At 41.1% G+C, this 21,250-nt stretch overlaps 1 protein-coding gene and 1 long non-coding RNA gene across 2 annotated transcripts; both read right to left on the bottom strand.

The window, feature by feature from the left end:
* Nucleotides 1-303: 303 nt before the first annotated feature.
* LOC124272373 lies at nt 304-1,047 on the bottom strand. Its single transcript, XR_006897319.1, has 2 exons — nt 722-1,047; nt 304-539 (listed from the first exon to the last, which is right to left on the bottom strand). It is a non-coding gene; the product is annotated as an uncharacterized LOC124272373 (long non-coding RNA).
* A 4-nt stretch (nt 1,048-1,051) lies between these two features.
* On the bottom strand, nt 1,052-9,856 carry LOC124272370 (ATPase family protein 2 homolog; the record flags this gene model as incomplete). The annotated part of the gene is given in 15 exon segments (XM_046707544.1): nt 1,052-1,213; nt 2,335-2,499; nt 2,916-3,042; nt 3,509-3,570; nt 3,572-3,601; nt 3,604-3,645; nt 4,354-4,563; nt 4,873-5,006; nt 5,382-5,499; nt 5,730-5,856; nt 6,430-6,564; nt 7,139-7,195; nt 7,564-7,652; nt 7,654-7,694; nt 9,317-9,856. Coding segments are annotated over 15 exon segments (1,959 nt in total), but the record flags the coding sequence as incomplete, so codon positions are not given.
* Between the last annotated feature and the right edge of the window lie 11,394 nt (nt 9,857-21,250).

Raw genomic sequence — 21,250 nt, forward strand, 5'->3', positions numbered from 1 at the left:
GGAGTCATCCCACAGATGACATCCTTAACCTCTTTGGTCATGTGGACAAGGCGTCCGACTTCTCATCAGAAGGTCTGTGGTTCGAATCCCAGCACGGGACTCGGTAATTTTATGGCCGCTACACATACATTTGGGGAAATTGAACCAGCACCTTCAGTATGACAAGCAAACACTCTAACCACAAGACTACAACACTGGCCCCTTATCAGATTACTCTTGTCATTAATGATATCCTGACTCAGGTAAATAAACCATTCCTGTGAACAGACCATCAGGTTACAATTGTCACACTTTAACTCAACATGTAGAAAATGTATTTATTAGCAAATTTCAAAATGTCACAGACTTTGAAACACTGTACTTGCTCCTGACAATGATTACATCTGTGTATGAAATGTGGGTCACTGTTTCACAGTACAGATGATGGATCAGAAGCACACAGCTGAAGAATGTTCGTACAAACATAATTTACATGTGCACCTTCAAATTGGTGAGGTGAGATTAGTTTTAAAACCCATTCTAGACTATTGCATGTAACACTGACTGACTGACTGAGTTTGGTTTTACGCCGCTTTTAGCAATATTCCAGCAACATCACGGTGGGGGGACACCAGAAATGGGCTTCACACATTGTACACATGTGGGGATTCGAACCCGGGTCTTCAGCATGACGAGCCAACGCTTTAATCACTAGGCTACCCCACCGCCCCTTACATGTAACAGCTTGCACATGTGTGTGTGTTCTTGTGTGATGGCTTGTACAGTCTGGGGAAATACTGGTTCCGTAGGGCCAGCCAACTGAACTACCTTACCACAGTGTAACATAATACAGGTGATACCCATTTGGACATAGCACCCCACACTGACTTTCAGCTGACCAGTCCGTGTTCCTTTGATGCAAAACAGCAAGAAAGTAACCAATAAGCACCATCTTTTAAAGTTGTTTCGTAGCTGATGGTCAGCCTGGAACCACCAACATTTCAGTCTCCAAGCAGCGGCACCATGTGAGAAGCACTTGCAGTTATTTGTAATCTGTCACAGAGCATGCAGGCCCGCTCTGTTTGCTGTATGTCTCATAAAACAGAAGTTTCTGGTGACTGATACGAGGCTTCACTGTGGTCAGAGCCTCCGTGAAATGTCTGTGTGCGACGACACAGATGTGGATATCTTCCTGTAGAGCAAACAGTGCTGCCTCGTGACATACTGCCGACACCTGCAAAAATACATACAGTCAAATCCCGATGAGTCAAATCTCTGGGGACCAAGTAATAAATTCGACTTATGGATGTATTCGAGACATAGGTATGTCTATAAGGGTAGAAAAAAAGAGGATCCAGTCCTAATACCTCCGCCTAAGCATTTCTTTATCTAATGATTTCCCTGTCACTAATAGGGGCACCTTATCAGTTCCAGTCTGATTAGCACAGACAGTTATTTCCGTAAAATCACTAATCTGCCTTTTGAACTCACCCGTCAATGGCGGAAAGGTGTAAGCCGCTCTGGTTTGTTAATTTGATCAGTTTGCTACACCAATCAACTTCTCATTGACTGACTTCGGCTTATGTATACAAGATTGCTGTTGTTTGAATCTCATGGGACCAAATTTTCTTCTCGAGTCATCGTGTGTATTTATGAGTCGAATTTGTGTAACCAGTATTCAAATGATGACAACTATAACAGGGAATGGTCGGGACCGACAGGTACTTCGAGTTATGCATAATATTCGAGACACCGGCATTCGACTCATCGGGATTTGACTGTAATTTGACTTTACCACTGGCAGTAATACACAGCTTTACTACAGTGTTGACTACGTTCCTCCATGCCCTGAACAAGACAGGCCATGTAATAGTGACATACTGAGTTTTAGTCGCAGAACTCACAAAGGTCAAATGAGCCCTACTCTAAGCATGAAAATTTGAACAGTCAAGTCTGGACCCGACAATCCAATGATCAAGAACATGTGTGACATGTCAACCAAGTCCGTAAGTATGAGTGAGTTTAGTTTAACACCGCTTACGCAATATTACAGCAATATCACAGCAGTCCGTAAGTCTGGCCACCCAGTCCTGTTAGTCCCCTCTTAAAACAAGCATGGGTTGCTAAAGACCAATTCTAACCCAGATGTTCACAGGTCCTTTTGATATAAAGCATGTAATGTTCCATAACATAGCACAGTTTACTGACGAATGTATTTGGAGGCTAAAAGTAAATGCTAAATGTTATATTGAGATTTTTTTAGAAAAGAAATAAACCACAAGCAAAGGTCAAAGAAGCCCTCGACCTAACAGTGATGCATACACAGGAACATTCTCAGATTATAGCAATACACACCTCAGCCCCTGAGTATTTGTCAGTCTCCTCAACCAGATCATCCACACTGACATCAACATCAACAGGCATCCGCTTCAGATGCAGCTGAAATATTTCCTTCCGTGTGTCTGGTGAGGGCAAGGGAACATATAGGATCCGATCAATTCTCCCAGGACGCAGTAGGGCCTGCGATAGAAAGTTGATTGCACAGTGATGGAAATCACATTTTGAAGACAAATATTTCTCCTACATGAGTCTCTTTACAAAAAGACTGTCAGTCTGAAAAAATGCTAGTGACTCATAGCACATGCATCAGTGTACACTGGGAATGACACACTACACCAGACAGGTCATACAACCTTGCACCGTACACTGCTTTAATTGTGTTGGCACTGGATGACTGAATTGAGGTTTAAACCCATTTGGACATTTTTCAAAATTTCATGGCCTCAGGAGGTCCAAGCTTATTCCACGGGCTTTAAGATTCAAAAAGTATTATCAATGAATTCTACAAGGGTTTATCGAGACCTGCTCAGAGGCTAGTACCGAGCACAAGTGACCTCTGTATGTAGAGAAACATTGAAAGTAAGATTCATTCCCACCTGGTCTATCATGTCCGGTCTGTTGGTGGCAGCAACAATGGTGACATCCTGTAGCTTCTCAACTCCGTCGATCTCCGTCAGCAACTGCGCAAGTACACGGTCTGCCACGTTACTGCCTCCAGAAGAACTGGGAACAGGTGTAACATGATTTATACCACAGTAATGTCTCAAGATGAACTGAGAACAGTGGGCGTAACATGACTCAGACAGATGTAAAGTCTGCCACATTCATGCCTCCAGATGAGCCAAGTCTGAACCATACGAACTAGCGGCAATTACCATGCTACAGCAAGTTATCACATGTGGCAACTTCAGTCATATTTCAATGTAGTTAGGATGAGTCAGCTTAGTGTAGGTTAGCTTATCAACTCCCACAAAAGGCATTCATAGATAGCTTTTATAAAACTGTGTAAAAAACACCTTCCTCGGTGTTATGCAGATTGTCCAGGGTGCCGTTGTACAAAACAACCTTAAGCTAAGGCTACCTTAAGTTTATGCTAAGGTATGGGATTTGGTCACCTTAGCTCAGGTAAGCTTTGTACAGCGGCACCCTGACATGTATATGTGTCGACATGAGTCCAGAGGCTACCTACCTCCCTCTCTCTACAGCCAGTGCATCTATCTCATCAAAGAAGATCACAGCGGAGCAGCAGCACGCGAGCCTTCCTGAACACTTCCCTCACCGCATGCGCTCAGACTCCCCTACCCACTTGCTGAACAACTCAGGGCCCTGGATAGACACAGGATATATCACTTGCTGAACAACTCAGGGCCCTGAATATATACACAGGATACAACTAGCTGAACAACTCAGGGCCCTGGATATACACAGGATATATACTAGCTGAACAAGTCAGGGCCCCAGATATACACAGTATATATACTAGCTGAACAACTCAGGGCCCCAGATATACACAGTATATATACTAGCTGAACAAGTCAGGGCCCTGGATATACACTGGATATATCACTTGCTGAACAACTCAGGGCCCTGGATATACACTGGATATATACTAGCTGAACAACTCATGGCCCTGGATATACACAGGATATATACTAGCTGAACAACTCAGGGCCTTGGATATACACAGGATATATACTAGCTGAACAACTCATGGCCCTGGATATACACAGGATATATACTAGCTGAACAACTCAGGGCCTTGGATATACACAGGATATATACTAGCTGAACAACTCATGGCCCTGGATATACACAGGATATATAACTAATTCAACAACTACAAACCCCAGATATACACAGGATATCATCACGTGCTGAACAGCACAGTGGCTTATCATCAACCTTGTTTACCGAGTTTCAAGATGGATCAAATATATTCTTCTTCTTTGGGGATACACAAATTCAAAAGAGTACACATTGACATTCTTCTGACTGCACTTAGCTATTCATCTTCTCTCATTATTCGTTATTTACCTTGACAGCTATAAAGTTGAGGCCACTCTCTGTAGCCAGGGCTTTAGCTATCATAGTCTTAGAGCATCCTGGAGGTCCATACATGAGCAGGCCTTTGGGAGGGTTAATGCCGAGCCTCTTAAAAGACTCAGGGTGTTTTAGGGGCCACTCTATTGCCTGTTTCAGTTTTAGTTTCAGCTCAGCCTGACCACCGATGTCCGACCACAGGACCTGCAAGAATACAGAATAACACATACATATATTTTTTTCCATTTGTTTTCTATCTTCATCCAATTGAAAACACAATGCCAATTACTGAGAAAGTGTAATCCCACATATAACATATAATTTTTCAATGTCATTCCAATGTGACCCCATAACTCACAAAATCTCACCACCTCTTAACTCCATGTCACTCCCACCCAGTCTCCCTCCTCTGATGAGCAACCATAACGTTCCATCACATTTGTCTCGCTACTAATAAGGACCGAGTTGTCTCTACTGTCTCTAATAATAAACTCCCCTTGGCCCCTTAATTACCTTCGGCACCTCCAGCTGCACCTCCCTCATGGCACTAGGCTGAACAGTTGACAAGGCATACACCACGTCCTCCCTGCATACCAACAGCTGCTTATTCCCAGTGTGTATCTTCCTCTTCACAGCATGCAGGCCAGCTGTAGAGGGAGAGAAATGTTCATGAGTTATCTCCCTTGACATCAAAGCCCAACAAGCTCTGCAGTCAATGGATTATTATTGCTTGTGCTTATTGTCACATTCAGGGACATTCTTACTATATGTTGGCAGTCGGTAAAACAACAGGTCTGGACAAGACAATCCAGTGATTGACACCATGAGCATCAATCTATGCAAGTGGGAGAAGATGACATGCTCCAGCCAAGTTGGCACGTCTGACCACTCGATTACATTGGTCGCTTCTTATGACAAGCATAACATGCTGAAGATCAGTTCTAACCCAGATGTCCATGGGAAGTCAATGGATCAGCAGGCACGATACCGATATCTCAGATCAAATAAAACTACAAACCCACCTTCTTTACAAATTGCTGCCAGGTCAGCCCCTACAAAGCCATGAGCAGCATCAGCAACATCTGCCAGCTCCTCAGTGGTCAGCGTGTTTGGGGTCTTCTTCAACAGCTTCTCAAGTATCTGACATAAGGGTCAAATAGATGATTATCTTAAATCTGGTTTAAAATATTACAATATGTACATGTTGACAGACACACAGAGCACAAAAAAGACACTTTGGTGTCTAATCAAACCAAATATTCTAAAAACAACCTTTCAACAACTATTAAATATAGAGCCATTATTTATAATATTTCCAGGAAATCCAATAACCCCCAAACAACTATGATCCCCGACATCCCAGTACTTACCTCCAGCCTCTGTTTGGCAGTGGGGACCCCTACCTCCACCTCCCGGTCAAACCGACCCGGACGTCTCAGCGCAGCATCCAAAGCGTCCGGTTTACTGGTCACCCCAAGCACAACCACCATCTTGTCACTACTGCACTGAAACAAACAAATCAAATAGGTCCTTTTCCAAAACCTTCATGTTGATTTCTTAATCAATGTATGACAGTGAACTGTAAATATATCAAGTCACTCAGATCAAATCTGAAAACTTATCTGTTTCAAAAAAGCCTACCCTACATGCTGAAGTGTATCAAATTAACTTATTTCAATCCTGTGCTGTGTACTTTCAACTCTGGGTGCTTCGAGCATGCATTATGCGTGGAGAAATGCGCATTACAAATGGACTATTATTATTTTTTATTATTATTATTATTATTATGCAATTCTGCTACCAGTAATATTTCAGATAAATCTGGATAGCAACTACACAACCTCCGTGTTGGCTATCACACACCAGGAACAGATTCTGGCAACCTCTTCTCCTTGCCATCACTTATGAATCAATGATTATTTCTATACACATTCCAAAAGTGCTTTACTGCATCTCTTTTACAGCAGTTGATTAGTAATAAAAAATAATTTGAATCAATGTCCAAGAAACAGATAGGTCAACTTGAGTAAACATTGATCCCAACAGTGCAGTATGTGAACATGTATCAACATTCGAGTACATACATCGATGCCATCCATGAGAGTCAGCAGGCTGGCCACCACCCGCTTCTCAAGATCACTGTTAGAGTTGTCTCTCTTGGGGCACAGTGCATCGAGTTCGTCTATTACAATGATGCTCGGAGCCCTGGACAGAATGAAGGACTCACAACACTGTAATCTTATAATGGGCCACTTTGATAAAGAACCAGGTACAATAGGGGTTGTGTTTTGTTCATGTGATGTGCAGTTTAAAGAAGAAGAAAATTTTTAGAAAATGTTATTAAAATTAAATGAGAACAACATGCATATTCTTCGGGACTTGCACACACGTATTTCAGATTATATGCTCCTAAAATAAATGACTGACGTCAAATTGACAGTTTGCTGGAAATGGCCCTCATCCTACTCTTTCATCTTTTGATCAACAAATAAACGACAATTTTTGACGTAATGTGCATTTATTGAAAGATATCTCGGACACAGGACATAAAGGCACAACCCTGACTGAATTTACACCCAACAAAAGTAATTTGTCACAATGTAAGGGGGCATGGTGGGCGAGCTGTCTAAGGCACCATACAAGTGATCCAGTGAGCTTGAGGTGCCAGGATAGAGCCCACCTCAAAATAGAAATCAGAAAGCAGTATGCCGTTGCCTTGCGTTAACTGCACAGATATGTTATAGGTTACAAAACATATCTATTTTCAATTTTTACTTACATCTCTTGGGCAGACTTGAAAATATTCCTCAGCTTACTTTCTGTTTCTCCAAAGAATCTGAGAAGAAAGAATGCACATGAAGGAAGTGTTGATCTTATGATGAAGCATCAACTTGTTACTATCAATAATCATCATCTATAAGTTTATCTTCCCTGTGAAGATCTACATCATAATTAGTCTTTAGCAAACCATACCTTGTCATGATAAGCGACAGGATTGAGCTGCAAGATCAGCTAAAGCCTGTCATCATATCCCAATATTATGATATCAATTACTGTACTTCCCAGTCAAGATTTGATTATTTACAGACTATATCATCTATCTGGAATATTGAAGAATGTAGAGTGAAGCAACATGACATAGAAACATGTTTATCTTAAGCCGTAAAACACTTGCTTAAGTCAATCATCATCATCATGACATACTTGCTCCAGATCTGCGGACCTGTCACATGCAGGACGTTGATGTTGAGACTAGCGGCCACAGCTCGTGCTAGAAGGGTCTTCCCTGTGCCCGGACGGCCCATGGATCAACACTCCCCTGGGAGGGACAAGGCCTGAAAGAGAACAAGCATCAGTATATCAGGATAGTGTTTGTTGCCTCATGCCTGGCCACTCTCTGTGATATTCCAGCTATGGGAAGTGACCTGTAAATAAGTGAGTCTTGACCAAACACACCAGCAAATGATATTGTGTGCAAAGATCCATGTAATTTGTGGAGCACAGTGGTGTAGTGGTTAGCATGCTGGCCTCTCACGCCAAAGGCCCAGGTTCGAAATCCCCGGTGGAGACACCAAAATTTGTGACCTGGGTCTCATACTGTGTTGTGTCCCTGGGAAAGGCACTTTGTCCACGTTGCACTCAGTCCACCCAGCTGTTCAAAATGGGTACCTGAGAAGCGGATGTACAGACCTATACGGTCGCGTGAAGCGCTTAGTAGCGGCTTTGAAAGTACAATTCCATCAGGGTAGTTATGTAACTCCAGAGAGCAGCATCGTGTTGGATTCTAGGCGCAAAAATTAGCATTATTATTATTATTAATCGGCACTAGGGCTGCAACGATTCGGTTTGATTTATTGACAATTGAATCTAACACCTTAGTTTCGATTTTTCGATAACCATTATTACTTTTTCGATTTGATATTTGAATACCTATTCAAATTATTTCCACACAGCCAGAACGTAATTTTGACTCCAACTCAAGCAGTTTGGAGCGCTGAAATAAGGTGAAACGTGATTGATTGACGCCAGGCTAATAATAAAATGACAATTGTTGTTAGTAGACATCGCCAAGTTGACGATGTATTTCATGATAAAAAAGCCAACTCTGAACGTTAAATAAAATCTGATGTTTTTACTTGCATGAAGAATCAAATCGAAAATGATTGAATCGAGGGTCCAATATCGAAAATCGAATCGAATTGAGCGTCCAATATCGAAAATCGAATCAAATCGAGGTCTGGGTGAATCGTTGCAGCCCTAATTGGCACACAAAAAGACACAATCAGTTAAGTCAGTGTATCTGACCACCCAAGTCGCTCTGTACGGCATGAATGGGTTGATGGGGTCAAATTCTAATAACAAATCCACACGATAAACATGCGATATACATTAAACGGATTACAATGGCACAGAGATACGAAATAAAGTGAATTAACTACTAGTAATCCATTACTTTTCCCAAACTAAACCTAGCTTCAAGAGCCTCATCAAAGACATCACTATCAGCATCATCAACACCATCCACCAAAGAACCATGAACCTGAAACTACCATTCTCCTCTCCCACAAGCGTCACCATCACCACCATTATTATATAGCGACAGGGACGGTGGGGTAGCCTAGTGGATAAAGCATTCGCTCATTGCGCCGAAGACCCGGGTTTGATTCCCCACATGGGTACATTGGGTGAAGCCCATTTCTGGTGTTCCCCGCCGAGATATTGCTGGAATATTGCTAAGAAGCAGTGTAAAACAACACCAACTCAATATAGCAACACCATCATTAGCATGATGACAGACATGACTATCACCAACATTAACATCATCTACTACATCAGTCACCTCCATCCATCCATCCATCACCACTACCACCATCATGCTTTCTATCATCATCATCATCATCATCATCATCATCATCATCAGTGTTTCATTTCAGTTTCTACAGGGCCATATTCTCACCATAAGACTTGAACAGCTCCGGGTTGGTGAGGGGAATCTGCACCATCTCTGTTATCTGCTTCACTTGCTCGGACAAACCTCCAACATCATCCAACATGACTCCAGCATTGCGTACGACATCAGCGTCCTCTTTAACATTAGCATCCACCACTGTCACCTTCGTAGACGACACAACTTTACAAAACTTTTCACATTTCCTTGATTTTCTGTGTCTATGGATGACTGGAGTTTGAAATGCTCGCGGACTGGTGACTTCCACTGTACTGGTTTTACTGTCAGGTGTTTTGGGCGTTGACACTGATTGGTTCATGCTGGAGCAGGTAGAGTCAGACTGACTGGATTCATCCTTCGACTCACTAAATGAAATGTCGGATAAGTTGAGACTGGCTATGCTGTCAGATAACGACAAGTCAGGCTGATTGACAGGTATCACTTCAACAAGACAGAGTTGCTTCACCATTGCCTTCAGGCATTTTACTTGAAATTCACACTGCTGACCAAAATATGATAAAGTAACTGCGTTTCCTTCACACAAATATCTGTTCACTGAAACAAAATGCATATGAAGTTTTAATATACATAGGTATACATAGGTAGCCAAAATCTGTGTGGTCCCCGAATATTGCTGGACATATGTCCATTTCAATGGTCAATCCTCCTGCCATCAGGGCTTCGTCAATTTACTATCTTACTTTCCACATTAGCCTGCTCTAAATTTGGCAGAATATAAAATGTTGCAATATCGATAACTATGTTTTTTCAAACACATGACTGACAAATTTTTACGGAATTTCCAGGAAATCATAAGCAAATAAATTACCACAATATTTAAGCTTTCATTTTGCATTGTACCTCTGTGTTAAAAATGTGAAATAAAATTATCTCCCTCTTGTGGTATATTCAGTCTGAAGTTACTTTCGTTATACATCTGAGAGTTCCCATGCTGCACTCTTTGAATAAGTACATTAACTGGTTTACTCCCAAAAGTTAGACGTCCCAAAAGTCATACATCCCATTTGTCAGACAAATCAATCAGACGTGACTGTGATTACAACCTAGTCTTACCCACTGATATAATGAACCTGTCCCATACACTAACGAGATGGGTGTCACATTTGTACAGAAATACTTTGATCAGAATACTAATGTTGACCGACTTACTCAATCACTTGGTTTTCCAAATGTGTTTCCACAATGTTCAATTTTATCAAAACATGATTATAGATTTTGCATACTTGTTTTCACAATGTTCACTTTGATCAAAACATGATTATGGGGCCCTACAGACTGTCGGCCCTCGCACAAACAACAACCTGGAAGGCCTCCACAGTAGATTAAACAAGGCACTCCCACATCACTATCCTAACATCTACCGATTTGTAGAGATCATCCAGAAGATTGAGATCGCAGAGAGAGCTAAACTCCAGCAGATCAATGTTGGTGCTGCTCCCACAAAGAGGAAGAAGGTCTACAGGGAAACTGAGAACAGGCTGATGCGTCTGCAAGAGAGACTGCGTGCAGAAGGGATGACAAACCTGGAGTTCATCGATGCAGTTGGGCATTTGCTCAGAAAGATGTGAAATCTTAAATCTTGAATGATTTGATTGACCATTTAAATTATCTTGTTAAATTAACTTATTTTGTTTTTATGCCAAATAAAGTCAATACAAAGTCATCCATTGATCATTTAAATTATCTTGTTGAATTAACTTATTTTATTTTATTTTATGTCAAATAAAGTCATTGTCATTATCCATAATCTCTTCTCTTTATGTTTGGATTAGTACATTTGGACTAGTCCATTAATTAACGAAGGTAACAGTGTAGTGAACCGGAGTGCAACCAACCATAACCTTGGTTGTTTTAACACGTCTAACTTTTGGGACGTCTAACTTTTGGGAGGACACCCATTAACTTGTTCGCAAATGCATCGACCCTTAAAAATTGACCCCCAAACTTACTTAAAACCCAGTAAACTACAATCTCAAGCCAAATGTTTTTTCCAATACCTTTCAACTATGCACTTGAAATTTCAAGCCTTCCTTGAACAGTATCACTGTATCAGTACTGAAAAATCACTATCAAATTTCCATAATATTTACCATCGCAAAATGTAACATGTCAAAAACATTATGGAAGTCATTTTGAAAAATATGAAGGTGTAACTTACTTAGTTTATGTTTGAAGCTGTTCTTACAGTTTTTATCAGAGTATACTGGTCTCCATTCTCTGGAAGAAAACAGGAATGAAATCAAAATGATGTCAATGAAACTACTAAAATAAGAACGTTTCTGCAACATAAAATACTGTGATAACTGAAATTCACCCAGCTTGATCACCTGATCCTTAATGTCACCTCACAGAACAACACTAGTTGCTGGGGACCATTTTAATCCAGACTCCTGATGAGGCATTATGTCCTGTTAGTTATCATAACATCTGAAACAGTACAGTCTATTTGTAACTACATCCCATGCTTACTTGGATTCTAATATGACTTCTTCAGCAAGTGATTCCACTCCACCAAAACTCTCCACTGTGACGACATCCTCCTTCTTGCTGCCGATGTCAGCCAAGGTTTTCTCATCAACGTAGACACCAGTTAAACTCCCAACAGTTGAAGGCCAACATGTCTTGACAACTTTAGAGTTGATAATACAGGGTTTTCCTATAGCAAGGCCACATAGTAGCATAGTGCTAGGATGTACAGCAATTATGTCATCTTTACGTGTCTTTGGCACCTTCAGATCTAAAAGATAAACAGAAAGCATGGGCTGAAAACAACAGCCATGACACTTCCAGTAGGTTTCCAGCTAATAATCCTCATTAGTAAGTCATATTCACAAACATGAATTTGGAAAATACACATTGGTTAGTCAGAGGTATCAAATCCCAGCAAACAGCTGATTGAAACAGCTGATTTTACAGCTGCATTAAACCCACACAAAACAGAGAAGTCTTCCATTTTTACTGTATTAACTCATAACTGCCGAAACCAAAGACTTTATTGTGGTGTTTTCTGAGTAGAGCAAGGAAGCCTTAACATTGAGTGAGTGAGTGTGGTTTTATGCCACCTTTAGCAATATCCCAGCAATATCACAGCGGGGGACACCAGAAATGGGCTTCACACAATGTACCCACGTTGGGAATTGAACCCAGGGTTTCAGTATGACGAGCAGACACTTTAACCATTAGGCTACCCCACCGCCCCTTTACCCATGACAAATTTAACATGTGAACCCTCAGGCTGCAATTTTGGTCTCCATATTCAAGTTAGTGGGTTAAATCTAAAGGTTACTTAGCTCCAAAATGCAAAATATTTTATGCAAAATCTCTCACTGATTTTGTACATGACACACGGGGGAGTTCACTTACGTGGACATAAATTTTTAGGGAGGTCATTCACATTGTACATGCTTCTCCATGAAAATCATTATCACCCCAGGGCCCCCTAGCCATAAATTATGAACGGTCCCTTAAGCGAAACATTACCCATGCTTTGAATGCCACAAAGTTAACCCTTGGTTCATTGCACACCATGCTTCCATTTCTGACCACAATTGTGTGATCTAAAATTTCAAACATTGTCCAAATATACTCTGTAAGACATTCCAGTTTTATCATAAGATATTTACTTTATACCAAAATGCTGCATCTTAATAAGATAAAGAAGTTCACATCCATAAGAGTATCCTGTCTTATTGTTACCAAAAAATCCAAAGGCAATATGGCATATGACATACAGTTAATGTTTACAAAGTCCATGTGTGAGTGAGTAAGTTTGGTTTTAAGGCGTTTTTAGAAATATTCCAGCAATATCACAACTGGAGACACCGGAAATGGGCTTCGCACATTGTACCCATGTGGGGAATAGAACCCAGGTCTTTGGCGTGACAAGTGAACGCTTTAACCACTAGGCTACCCCAACGCCCCCAAAGACTATGTCTGACTGACTGACTGACTGAGTTTAGTTTTACGCCGTTTTTAGCAATACTCCAGCAATGTCACGGCGGGGGACACCAAAAATGGGCTTCACACATTGTGCCCATGTGGGGAATCGAACCCAGGTCTTCGGCGTGACGAGCCAACGCATTAACCACTAGGCTACTGCACCACCCCCCAAAGTCTATGTAATTCTGGTAATTGAAAAGTACACAAGAAGTGATACCTGCACCATTTCTACAGCAATTTCAGACTAGGTAGTGAGTGAGTGAGGTTTTACACTGCTTTTAGTAATATTGCAGCAACATCACGGCAGGGGACACCAGAAATGGGCTTCACACATTGTACCCATGTGGGGAATAGGACCCGGGTCTTTGGCGTGACAAGTGAACGCTTTAACCACTAGGCTACCCCAACGCCCCCAAAGTCTATGTAAATCTGGTAATTGAAAAGTACACGAGAAGTGATACCTGCACCATTTCTACAGCAATTTCAGCCTAGGAAGTGAGTGGGTGAGTGAGGTTTTACACTGCTTTTAGTAATATTGCAGCAACATCACGGCAGGGGACACCAGAAATGAGCTTCACACATTGTACCAAATCATGGGGAATCGAAAGCACAGCTAAGAAAGAAGCATTATTTTTCCAACTGAACCTTTGGAAGTGTCAGTAACTGTTGCTGAAAGTGTCATTGTCAGCACAGGCAGGGGTGGAAATAACTTTAAAATTGCTAGTGTACTCCGGTACAGTGGCACATGTAAAATCACTTGCCCTGATAATTTTTCCACTATACCGGCCGTTTTCTTGTTGATTTTATAAACAAACAACATAATTAACATTGGAATATCAACTGGACACCGGTACAGTGTGATATACAAATTTGCTTGCCCGACAGAAAAAAAACACTGGACTCGGGCGTCGGGCAATGGGTTATTTCCACCTCTGACAGGTACTACAGATGTGTACCCCAGATATGTTTCTGCAAACAGAAATATACCCTAGTCAAAATATGAACACAGAAACGTACCAAAGGGCGAATCCATTCTGCATTGTGCAGTTTCTTGATCGAAACTGTCATATTGTTGCATTAGATGCATTTGATTTCATTATGCAAGATACAAGCATCCACAGTAGCAAATATTTCACAATGCACAATTTACACCTGGTAATCAGCTGAACGGTAACAGCTACATGTATATGTTTCAGTTTGGGGTTGTGGAACATGGACTCGCCCACCGTTCAGGATAGAGTTTCTGTATTCTCACTTTGTTAAGGGTACATTTCTGTATACATGCCTACATATCTGTAGTACCTGTGCCGATGACCCCTTCAGCGAACTGTCATTGGTTATCTGCTATGCTGTCTGAACTACATCATGAAAACTGTAACTGCCTCATTCAACCATCCTAGATAATCTCCAGGATATACGTTCCGATAAATATCCACTACACCCTGGATGCATCTACGGCTTGGCCCCATGATTTTATTACCTCCCTTGGCTGGCTTTTTATCCAATCAGGTGTCTAGGCTGGGAAGTTGAGCATTCCAGTCACAACTCACTTTCACTTCTTTTATCTAACCGATTAAACTTGGCAACACAATTGTTGCAGAGATACTCTGAAAGTGGTAGAAAGAGTTCTTGCATATATTTTTTACGGTTTCAGAATTGTCAATTTGTCTGTATGATATCCCCCAAAATCTGAGTCACACTGCAAACAAACCTTCGTGGCTGCGACAGCTATCTTTGCTGAGACTGGCAAGCTCGGTTGTAAGGGCGGCTTAGCTGATTGGCTACTGTCAGAATGCAGAGCCAGCAAAGGGAGGTCATAAAATTATCGGACCAAGCCATAGATGCATCCTGGGTACTATTTATCATAACGTATACCCTGGAGACTATTGAGGATGCATTCAACTTACTTCATCAAGCTATCTATGGGGTGTTCTCATTATTAGACTAATATTGATTTGTTCCAGAAGTCTAGATAAGCTAAATATCTGCGTAAAATATGCATTGAAATTTCCAAAATATGCACTAAAATATATCTGTAAAGTCCCAAATATGCAAAGGAAATTACAGAAACGTTTTGGTTAGTTGTTGACTTGCTTGCCATGACTTACCAGAAAAAAACAATGCGTAACAGTAAGTAGCTAACTGTCAAATGCTACGAGAGAATCGTGTAGATTATTGAATGAATTTCATTATTAAACTGTACACTTTATGAACTACGGGGACCGCCTCCATGGTGTAGTGGTTAGAGCGTCTGCCCGGAGTGTAAAAGGTCGCGGGTTCGATCACCAGCTGCGTCATACCAAGAGACATTAAAATATGGTACTTGTTGGTCCCTGCCTGGCACTCGACATTAATGGGTAAAACAAGGACTGGTCGGCTCTGGGTCAGTATAATGTGTTTGAGTGGGGTATTCAAGCTTAGGGGGCGGTGGGGTAGCCTAGTGGTTAAAGCGTTGGCTCGTCACGCCAAAGACCCGGGTTCGAATCCCCACATGGGTACATTGTGTGAAGCCCATTTCTGGTGTCCCCCGCCGTGATGTTGCTGGAATATTGCTAAAAGCGGCGTAAAACCAAACTCAGTAAGTAAGTCAGTCAGTATTCATGCTTAACTGCGGTATGGTATCTCAGTGAGCTAGCACTATAAAACCAGCTTCAGTCTGGGCTAGTACAAGCAGCCACACATACACACGCACGTCGTCATATGAGCGAAATATTCTTAAGCACGACGTTAAACCCTGTTTCACCTCACCTATGAACTTCAGAGAGAAACAATTGCACTAATGCAGCTAGTTATGTTTGTAACACTCATTTTGATTAGTTCTTCTGAAAATATCATCTAATGAAATCGCTCGTCTTGTCAGAAAGTCTAGATATACATTGTTTATCAAGAGAGATGGCATCACGGAAATCATGTGTGCATTCGTCTTCTAAAACATCATCTCAAAGTAAGATTTCGGCAATTGTCACTGGCAAAATCGATCTTTTGAAAATTCTGTCATTGCAAAAGAAATTATTGATGAACATATTGGAAATTGTTTTGAATCGAAGGTTGTTATCGACAGAATATTGACAGATTTGCTTAACGCCTAACTCTGTCACTCATGCACCGGCGAAGAAACATGACAACAATAGACTTTTGAAAAAACTCAGGATGCATGGAAAATTAAGTTTCCGTGGTTATCTTTCAATAAACAATCTGATAAAATTAGACCATGCTGCAGTTAACAGAACCAGTTTAAAATGACATTCATGCCGACATGTTTGTATTTCAATATGGTCACTGTACAAGTCAAATAATAAAGTAACTTAAACCTTCATATATTTTGTATTTCTCTTTAAACAAGGGCCATTAACATGTGTTAATGTCTGAAGTACAAACAACTGGAGCCCTATAGTTATCTTTTAAAAAAGTTTTGTTTAAACAGAGACATAGAAAATACCCACTTTTAAAAGGATGGGTTTCATGGAAATTTGAGTACCTACTGAAGATCAGTAGTACCCATTTATAACAAACACCATGGGTAAAATACCCAGATTGCAAAAAGCTTATCTAGAGCTCTGTGTTCCCTGTTGGTTACCAGGTTAGAGGATGTTGGTAGCAATTATTTTGATATGGATGAGAAGAAGCATTGTCATCAAGCTTAACATATTGTAGTGTTTTCCATACAACATGGTGTCTGTAATTATTCCACAAATTTATTTTCCAATCAATTGAAATAGGGCCTACAACCGATGATGATATGGTTACTAAGCCTACCTGCTGAAGCCAAGGAGGGGGAGATAGCTCCATGCAAAATACCGTCGCTTTACAAGGCCGTGATTACAACGTTCGTCACCGCATTGTTCTCTGTGAATGTTGACATCACGATCACTGATAATTAGTTTACACTTCACACATTCGTTCCATTCCGTCTTCCGACCTTTCTGTTTCTTCGACATTTCAGTTCTCACTTGTAAAGTTCATAATGTGAAAGAAAACGATTTATCCAAATCACACATGGTTGCGGCCATTGACACTTTGTATGATCTCACGAAATCTCGAAGAGCAGAAGGTCGGAGACTGGAAATGGCAATGAAATCGTGACGATAATCAACATTCCTGACTAATAAATGAAGCAATTCGACATGGCTGTTACCACGTGAATTATCCCCCCTCTTCAACAGAGTAACCAGACCATATCATCATCGATTTAACAAACCCTATTTCAATGATTGAAAAACTAAATTTGTGGAATAATCTGGTACCATATTGTATCAAATTACAATATGATAGCTGAATGACAATCTTCTTCATCACTCTTTAAACTCGAGTATACCAATATCACTAACAATGCTGAGAGAACACAGAGCTCTAGATAACTGCCAATCTGTTTCATTTTACCCATGGTGTTTGATCCTGCTACTGATCTTCGTAGATGCTGAAAACCACAAAAGTTGGTGTCGGCATAATTTAAACAAAACTTTTAAGATAAGAGACTCAATTATTTACTTCAATTAACGCATGTTAATAACCTTTGTTGAAATACAAAATATGAAGGTTTAGTTAACATTATTCTGGTATGTCGTATGAATATTTCATTTTAAACTGGTTCATTGCAGCATGTTAATTTTATCGAGATTATTTATTGAATAACCGCGAGCTTTAATTTTCCGGCCTAATTTTCAAAGTCTATTGTCATGTTTCTTAAACACGTGCGAGCTGAGTTGAAGCGTTAATAAAATCGTCGGCTCAAACTACTGATAGATGGCAACATAGATTCAAGCAATTTCAACTATGTTAAATCAATAATTTCCTTTGCAATGACGAAGATTTCAAAGGTCACATATTGATGCCGAATCACTGGATGATGTTTTAGACGCCTACGACAAACGATAATATCTGAACTTTCACGGGCGGCATTCGTCAGATGATATTTTCGAAGAACAATCAGTAATTTAAACATAAACTTAACTTTGCGTTAGTGCGATTATTCTCTGATTCGCGTGAATGGCGAGACTGGGTGGCAAAATATTTGAAATTTCATCTATGACGTCGTGTCTTATATTGACTGCTCGCTAACGGTCGCCATGAATGCAACTTTCCTTCAACGTATAAATGAAGCTATTGAGGCCGGTAACGCTGTACAGGCTACCGTAACTGATAACCCACTCAAACTTTTGATGACGAAACTTGACTTCAATCTGTTTTGCCAATAATAAATTATGAACAGTTCAGTACTATTTTAATGTCTCTTCGGTATATTTGACTGTTGACTCCGATATACGGGCGGAGGCGGGCGTCCTGACTGGTCTTTGATTTAACGTAATTCATTCAACTTCAATCCGCGGGTGCTGACGATTATTACTGATGCGCGTGATTTTCGACCGAAGTCATGGCAACTTTGAGCAATTAACAACGTTTCTGCTCGGCGGGATTTAGTATTTTGAATTATATTTTAAATTTCTTCGAGCGAATGTTACAGCTTATCTGGGCTTCTGGAATTTAATTCATCGCTGATCTAATAATGAGAACACCCCAGCAAATAACGATGAAGTAAGTGATCGTCGCAATGGTCTTTCCGGGGTATACGTTATGATAAATCTCCGAGTACCAGGATGCATCATAATATTTATCCCGCTGCTGACGACCAACTTAAGCCACCCTTACAACCGGTATACAATCTCAGCAAAACGTAAACCATAGCGTTTATTCAGGAAATCGCTACAACAATTGATGAAGTCGAAAACCGTAGCTGCTAATGCCAAAGAATATCTTTCTACCACTTTCGAGTAATATGCTGCAACGGTATTGACGGGGCGGTTATCTAAAGAGGTAATTGGTTGGTAACGGAATAACAACTTCAGCATTAACCTGATTGTTTTCGGCAAAGGAAGACAACAAATCGAGGGCCAAACTCCGGAAGCAACAGTCGGAACGACGGAACCAGGATGGTGAACGATTACCATGATGTTGTTCGGGTGGCATAACTGAATAACCAATGACGATTCGCTGAAGTCATCGGCACAGGCAGATAATAGCCGGGGCTTGAAATTGCCCTTAATTTCGTGAGAATACCGAAACTCTATCTGAACGATTGGACGGCCCTGACTAAACGGCCTTTATACGTAACCAATGTTACCGTTCGCTGATACCGTTATTCAGGCTGTTGCTTTACTGTGGATAACTGTTTCTTTGCATGTCAAACCATCTAATACGGCTATCTGCTGTTTGATTTCGATCGAAAACTGGCGCGATACGATTATTACTCTGTCGTTGAAGTGAAAACATATCTGAATTATCTGGCGAAACGAAGTGGAAGCGATTTCGATCCCGATACTATGATAGAACTGGCTGGTAACATGTCACGCCAGCGATGTCAATGTTGAATTATGTTGTTTATTTATGAAATCGACGAAGCGACGTTACTAATGGAAAATTATCGAACGAAGTGTTTACGTATTAGCCGCTTTGTACCGGTACTAACGGTGCAGGGATTGTTAGCGACGACTTTCGGCTGTGATTACGGCTTTCTTCAAAGTCGTTGAAAACAATGCTGTTTTCAACGGCTGTTCGATTCCCCAGCGATTTGACGCAATGATTTCTGAATGATGCAAAACGATATTGCTGCAATAAACATCATCGTTAACCGAGACCGGTATCAGAACCTTTCGGTACCGAATTTATGAACTGAGGCGTTGAGGTATTGAATGTTAAGCGCTTATCGCCAGACCGGTTTATTCCCCACGTAGACGTATTGACAGTCCCCTGCCATCGATGTTATACTGGCTACCAAAGTGTAAACCTGCTCCTCGCTAGGCTGGTGAAAGCTTCTTTGTTATTACTTTTCAGTACCGAATTATGAACTGAGTGCGGCTGGCAAAGCGGCTCTCGCCGAAGACCTGGGTTCACATGGTGCCATTGATGGAATAGCGATAGCTTCAAACTCCGGTCGATCCGGTCGATCGAACATGATCTTGAAGGTGGGCCAGCCTGGTGACGTTCGCTATCGCGTTTCTATTCCCCACGTATTTTGTCGAAGCCCATTCATGTCTCCAGTTGTGGTGGCGAAAAACAGGCTTACTCGCGCATGAACTTTGGCAAGCATTAACATGTCGCTATATACGGATTTTTGTGTGAGACTACTCTTGTGGATGTGGGAATAACCTCTTTATTGAATAACGGCATTTTGGTAGCCAAAGTAATGTATGATGAAAACAGATTATTCTTGCAGTATGTTGGCAGATCACACGGTAATGGCGAAGCGAGCGTGGTGTGCAATGAGCAATTTATTGTGGATTCAGCCGTGAACCAGTAATTTATGGCTGAGAGCCACTGAACGATCAATGACAAATGGAGAAAGCGTACAGCTGTGATTGACACTCTAAAATTTGTGTCGCGTGTCCCCTGTAGATATTTAAAATCGGTGGTAAAATATTTGCATTTTGGAAGCTATGGCCTTTAGATTTAACCCGCTGGCAATGAACTGAAGCTTACGAACCTGAAGTTCACATGTTAAGTGATAATTCAAGAAGCGTTAGTAATAACGCTGGAATAAATGCTGGCTCCCACAGGTTGATTCCCAACGTAATTTTGTTATTGGCCCGTTTCTGGTGATACGTATTGCTGGATTATTGGCAAGGTAAAACTTCGCGCCACTTCGCTTCAATCGACAGGCTTTCCTTGCTGGCCTCACCGTAAAATCTTTGGTTTCGGCGGTTATGGTTATGCGAAGAACTCTCTGTTTGTGTTGGTTTATCGGCAAAATCGGCTGTTTCGGCTTTGTTTACTGGTTGATATACGACTTTAACCAATATTATTGTTTTCCGGAATTCATGTTTGTGTATGACACTAATGAGGGATTATTGGCTGAAGCAACTTTGTTGTTTCGGCCATGCTTTCTATTTATCTTTGAATCTGGTGCCGTGCGTAAAACTGGTACATCTGGCGCATCTTACTATATTGACGCTTTTGCTGCAACATTAACTCTGAAAATTGTCGAACATG

The sequence above is a fragment of the Haliotis rubra genome, unplaced genomic scaffold, assembly GCF_003918875.1.
Source record: "Haliotis rubra isolate DU_JTF1 unplaced genomic scaffold, ASM391887v1 Scf1690, whole genome shotgun sequence".
Taxonomy (NCBI): domain Eukaryota; kingdom Metazoa; phylum Mollusca; class Gastropoda; order Lepetellida; family Haliotidae; genus Haliotis; species Haliotis rubra.